Source organism: Mastomys coucha, unplaced genomic scaffold (genome assembly GCF_008632895.1).
Source record: "Mastomys coucha isolate ucsf_1 unplaced genomic scaffold, UCSF_Mcou_1 pScaffold22, whole genome shotgun sequence".
In the NCBI taxonomy this organism is placed as follows: domain Eukaryota; kingdom Metazoa; phylum Chordata; class Mammalia; order Rodentia; family Muridae; genus Mastomys; species Mastomys coucha.
Window position 1 is genome coordinate 133,036,858 of NW_022196905.1, and position 6,000 is coordinate 133,042,857.

The 6,000-nt window shown below is 49.3% G+C and overlaps 1 protein-coding gene across 1 annotated transcript in view; it reads left to right on the forward strand.

Moving 5' to 3' along the window:
• Fam20c (FAM20C golgi associated secretory pathway kinase) overlaps nucleotides 1-6,000 on the forward strand; it is a 55,314-nt gene that overhangs the window by 37,837 nt on the left and 11,477 nt on the right. The window contains exons 4-5 of the mRNA XM_031338457.1: nucleotides 506-598; nucleotides 2,363-2,478. Coding sequence (XP_031194317.1) covers nucleotides 506-598; nucleotides 2,363-2,478 — 209 coding nt within the window. The remainder of the gene's footprint in view (nucleotides 1-505; nucleotides 599-2,362; nucleotides 2,479-6,000) is intronic.

Here is a 6,000-nt window from a genome sequence, read left to right on the forward strand (position 1 = left end):
AGGGCTGGACTGGCTAGCCAGTGAGCCCTGGGGATCCTCCATCTGTCTCCCCTCAGAACTGGCTTTTTCAATGTGAGTCCTGGAGGTTAGACTCAGGTCCCTATGCATCCAAAGCATTCATTGTAGTCATTTGAACTATCTCCCCACTGCCTATAATTTATTTTTAAAAGAAACATATGCTTATTTATGGGGCATGGGGGCAATATGCATGCCACAGCACACGTGGAGGTCAGAGGACAATTTGTAGGCATTGGTTTTCTCCAGCCATGTGGGTTCTGGGATTAACATCAGATCTTCAGCTCTGCAGTAAGTACCTTTGGTCACTGAGCCATCACACTGGCCCTTTCATTTAACTCTCGATGACGATCCTCGGACAGCTGATTAGCAGAACGCCTGGAAATGGCTGTCAGCTTGGGTTCCAGCTGCACCCACACCTCAGCTTGTCCCCTCAATCCAGAGATTCCCTCTGTGACGGACTCTTCCTATCTCTATCTGTGTTCTACAGGCAGACGAGGGAGCAGGAGACGCCGCCTGACTTTTTTTATTTCTCTGACTACGAGAGGCACAATGCGGAGATCGCTGCCTTCCACCTCGACAGGTGAGTCCCCTCCCTTCACACTGCCACGAGCCTTCCAGATCCAGATTCACCTATGTACTCGTGCGTGCCATCTACAGAGAAGCACGGGCCTGGCCTTAGGAATCCCTGTAGCCACCATCGCTAACTTCCATAGCTGTTCCATACTAAACCATCAAAGATCCATCAGTGCGTGCGTGCGTGCGCGCACAGGAGAACCTCAGGTGTCATTCCTCAGGAGCTGCCCACTGTTCAGAATCACTGGAACTCTTCAGGTAGGCTAGGCTGCTGGCTGGCTGGCTGGTGTGCCCCAGGAATCCTCTTGTCTCTGCCCCTACAGAGGTTATAAACATGTGCTTGATTACTAGAGACTGAACCCAAACCAAGCTGCCTCCCCAGCGCTACTTGCTACCCTCATTGCATTTATGATCCTGGTGGGCACCACCTTTCCCCCTGTACCCAGCAAGGAGCAGCAGGAGCAGATGGCACACCATTGGGAATAAAGGAAAAAGTAATAAGGGCAGAGAGAAGTGCTCGGCCTGTGGGTGGGTTTGAACAGGTCAAGAAGGCACCTTGGAGAAAATGGTGTTTTAGTGACAATAGGTGGGAGGCTTTGCCACTTGTCTCCTGAGGGACAGCCTTGACCCTGGGATCGCTGGTTCCATGTGGCCCTGACCGTACCCTGAGGAGCTGTTCATAGGCCTAATCCTGGGGTTATCTCTGATGGATACAGAGGGACCTCTTCCCAGGCAATAGCAGAGGGATATGACTCAGTATTCATCCCTCGAGACCCTCCTGCACCACAGCAATGGCTAGACTTACATCTTAACTCAGCTGTCATGGGACTGCCCAGACTGCAGAGTACAGGCTCCATCTTTCTTACAGGGTCCTGGAAGACTGGGGGAAACCACAAAGCTTCCATGGGAACTAGAAACCCTCAGAAGCCAGACATTTAAACATCCTGAGCCCCAGAAAGCCTTTTTGTGACAATGGTGACTTTGCACCATGAGGTCACTCACGTGGCTTGCTTAGTAACCAGCCATGAGGCTGGAGAGATGGCTCTGCTGTTAAAGTGCTTGTGTATCTGGGGTCTATCCCAGATGGTGGTACACACTTACAATTCCAGTGCTGGGGAGGTAGAGACAGGAGGACCTCTGGGGCGTGATAACCAGTCAGTTTAGCTCAACCAGTATGTTCCAGGCTGCTGAGAATCAAGGTTGATGGCTCCTGAGAAACGAACCCCAGGTTGATCTCATGTGCTGCACCCACATGTATGAACCCACATGCGTACACACACATGAAAGCAGAGTCATGAAGCTTGAGGTGGCAAGATGCTGGCTGCTGCTGTCTTATGAAGCCGTTGGGGCCCCTCATCACAGGAATGTGGTCAGTCCATCCCTCCACTGAGGACAACTCATCTCTACATCCTGTGTCAGCAGGAAAAAGCTAGCATTGGGCATCTCCATTTAATTAAGCAAGCGGCAATGTGTGCAGAAAGAGACCCATTAAGAGTGGGTAATTTAATTTAATTTCCTTTTAAATTTAGCCCTGGAATGAGGGCACATTTTAGTTATTGAGTTGCCTGGCAGGGCTAGAGTCAATGCATGATGCATAGAGGCTTCAGTCCTTCTGGAGTTGCACACTTCCCTGGCACTGACGGTTCTGGGATGTGCTGAGCCTGAGAGCCTCGTGTGGCAGAAAACTGGAGGGCAATGGTAGAGCAGCTGGCTGCTGCAGGCAGAACCTGCCTCAAGAATAAAGACTCCTTTCCCCACCTTTTCCCACCAGGATCCTGGATTTCCGAAGAGTCCCTCCAGTGGCTGGTAGGATGATCAACATGACCAAGGAGATCCGGGATGTGACACGGGATAAAAAGCTATGGAGAACCTTCTTTGTGTCTCCAGGTAGCTGGGGATGGGGGACTCGCATGGCTTAGGTCACATGCTGGCCTTGGTCAGCTCTAAAAAGCTTAGGGATTGAATTACTCTTCTTGGTGCTCAGATTAAATACCCTGACAGAAGCACCCTCAGGAAGGAAGGGTTTATTTGGCTCACAGTTGAAGGGTGCACAGTCCATCATGGTGGGAAGACATGGCAATGGGAGCGCGCGGCAGCTGCTCATGTAGCATCCACAGTCAGGATCCACAGTCAGAGATGGATGTTAGGGATCAGCTCATTTTCTTCTTTTCATTGTCTGGGATCTCAGCCCGTGGGATGGTGCCACACACACACTGAGGGTAGGTCTTTCCACCTCACTTAACCTAATCTCAAAAATTCCTCACAGACATGTCCAGAGATGTGTCTCCAGGGTGATTTTAGAACCTGTCCAAGTTGATGGTCAATAGTAACCATCACAGAACCCATCCAACTCACCTGCCTAGCAGCTGATTCCACTGAGAGTGGCCATGCTGCCTCCTGTGTGTGACATGCATATGTGCCAATCTGTAGACATATGGTCTCTTAGTGACACTTTCCTGTGCCCAGACAGAGGGGTTTCCACTGTGGTCCAGTGTGCATTTAAGTTAATTAATTTATTAACTGATTGATTGGGATCTTTGTTGTTCTTAGGCTGTTTGATTGGTTTGAGTTGGGATGGGTTTGGGAGGAGGGACTGGGTCTCATTCAATAGTCTAAGCTGACCTGGAACTCATTATGCATATCAGAATAGTCCCAAACTCTCCATTTTCCTGCCTTGGCATCTTAAGTGCTAGCATTACCAGTGTGAGCCATCACACGTGGCTGTTTTGTTTGTCTGAGACAGAGTCTTGCTGTGTAGCCCAGGCAGGTCTTGAACTCAGGACCCTCCTGCCTCAGCCACCAGAGTACTTGCTAACAGGCCTATGCCACTACAGCTGGCCTGCTGTATATTTTTGAACTCCAGCCTTTCTTGGAAGCTTCTGGTAGCCTGGCCACCAGAGCCCTGCTCTCCCAAACCTTTCTAGATCAGCCAGGGAGACTGTCGTCTGGAGATGTGGCCAACTGTCCTTCTCTGAGAGTAGAGCATCTGGCAATAGCTCTCTGGTGCCTTGAAAGTCATCACTGGATGCCCTGCTTTTCAGGGAGATTGTGTGTTGTGTAGCTGGGGTATTCACACTGGTGAGACTTCAGACTTCTTCAGACTACGAATCCTTTGAGCACACAGAAACCAAGTCATGCCGTACTTCTCTCGGTGGGCATTCTAACCATGCTGCTACAGGCTCAGTTGGCCTGTCTGCTCTCTGAGTTTCCCTGTGGTCTTGGCCTGTGACAAGCTGCTTATTTCAGGTCTCTCTGATGCCCTCTCAGCTTCTGGCACGCACCTTTACCTACCATATTATTGTTTGTTGTTGTTGTTGTTTATTTTCATTGGGTATATATGTATGGCATATGTTTGTAGGAGGTATAGTGAGTGTGGGGTTATATGCATATATCTGTGTGTAGTGTGTGTGGTATGTATATGTTTATGTGTATACATGTATAGTATGTGTGATATGTATGTATATGAGGTGTCTGTATAATATGTATATGGTGTGTGTATGTGTGTATGTGTGTGTGTATGTGTGTGAGCATGCACACATAAAGTTGATCTCAGATACATTCTTCAGTTGATCTCCACTATTACTGACACAAGGTTTCTTTTTGAACCAAAATCTCACCAATCCCTGTTATACTAACTTAGCCAGCTAACCCTAAAAATCCCTGTCTCTGCTCCTGGGTACTAAGGCTACACATGGCTGCCACACTGGTTCATCTTTTCCTGGAGCTCAGAACTGCAGTCTTCATGCTTGACAGTAAACAGTTTGTCCACTGAGCCACGTTGTGCTTTTGAGATTGGGTCTCGTGTGGTCCAGGCTAGCCTGGAACTCTCTAAGGAGCCAAGGATGACTTGAAGATCCTGCTTTAACTGCTCGAGTGCTGGCATGACAGCCTTGAAACAGCACCTGTTTCTATTTGTTTGTTCTTTTGTTTTGCTTTGTTTCGTTTTATGTAGTGCTGAGGGTGGAAACTAGGGCTTCATTCACGCAAGCTAAGCACTCCACTAACTGGGCTACATCCCCAGCCTTTAGTCTACTATATATTCTGCACTATACATTCTGAAATTGCCAGAAGTCCCATAGACATCCTACAGAGAAGAATGGAGTGACAGGGTGGAGGTGGGGGAGTGCAAAGCGGCTGCCCCCTGGGAGCCACACTCTCCTGATAGTGCAGGCAGGCGGGGACTCCACCAGTGCTGCACACCCCTGCAGTTCCCGCAGATACATCCAATTAAGGCCTTCATTAGCTTTATCTTCAGTCTGGGTGGCACACAAAAGCCAACCTAAAAGCTCTAGCTTGTCGCCTCTGCAGATCAGCACTTGGGTTCTTTTCCTAGCTGTATTCATAAATGTGCCAGAATTGAGGTCATGAACCCACGCCTTGCAGAAGCTCTTACTTCTACCATCCACCATCTCAGATTCCATTGATAAGAGGAAATAGAGGAGCTGGGAAGCTGGCTCAGCAGGTAAGAGTGCTTAGTGCGTAAGCATGAGGCTACCAGTTCAAATCCCACCCCAGCACCCACATAAAGGCTGGGCATGGACCATTGCCTCTAACCTCAGTGCTATAGGAAATGGAGACAGAGGGTCACTGGGATTCCAGATACAGTGAGAAATTTGTCTAAGGGTATAATGGCTTAAACAGGGCACCCAGTACCCTTTTCTGGCCTCTGTGCATGTATGTGCATGCACATACACAAATATGCACACACATACAAACACACACACATGCATGCACACGCACGTATGCACACACCACACCACACCATGCATGCCCAAAATAGAATTTCTTAAATAAGTGAAGACACACATTCATCTTTCCTTGGACTATAGTGGCTGGCCCCTTGTGACCATCTTTTAAGAGCTGGACAATCCTGGGTGGAGAGTCTCTGAGGTTGGCCGTACCAGAAGCATATCATTCATAGCTGCTTGGGTCCACCAGGCAGCCTGTGCTGTAGATAGGAACATCCATTCAAAGAGCTGAAGCCCACCTCAACCTGGAACCCCCTGGGTTTCTGCTAACATTCTCATCTTGTCCCCTGAGGACCACTCGTTTCTGCAGCCTCAGGTCTTAGCATCTCTGCCATCCAACCCCAGCTCCTCCCACTGCCCACAGGGACCGACCACCACACCCCCAGCTGTGCATCCCTCTTAGGTACCTGGTGCTGAGCTGCAGCCTGGCTGTGCTGGGAGACCTCACTGCTTCTTGTCTTTTGCTGCACAGTGTGATCCAGCATGTGTGTATACTCGAATCTGTATGCATTTTTATGTGTATATAGGTACTCATTCATGTTTGCATGCACTCGTTCACACAGTGTGTGCACTCGGTCATGTAGATGTGTGTATGCCACGGACTGGGATTTCTCACGGGGTCCCTGTTCCGCGGGACAAGGGATTCTGGCCAGGTGGGCAC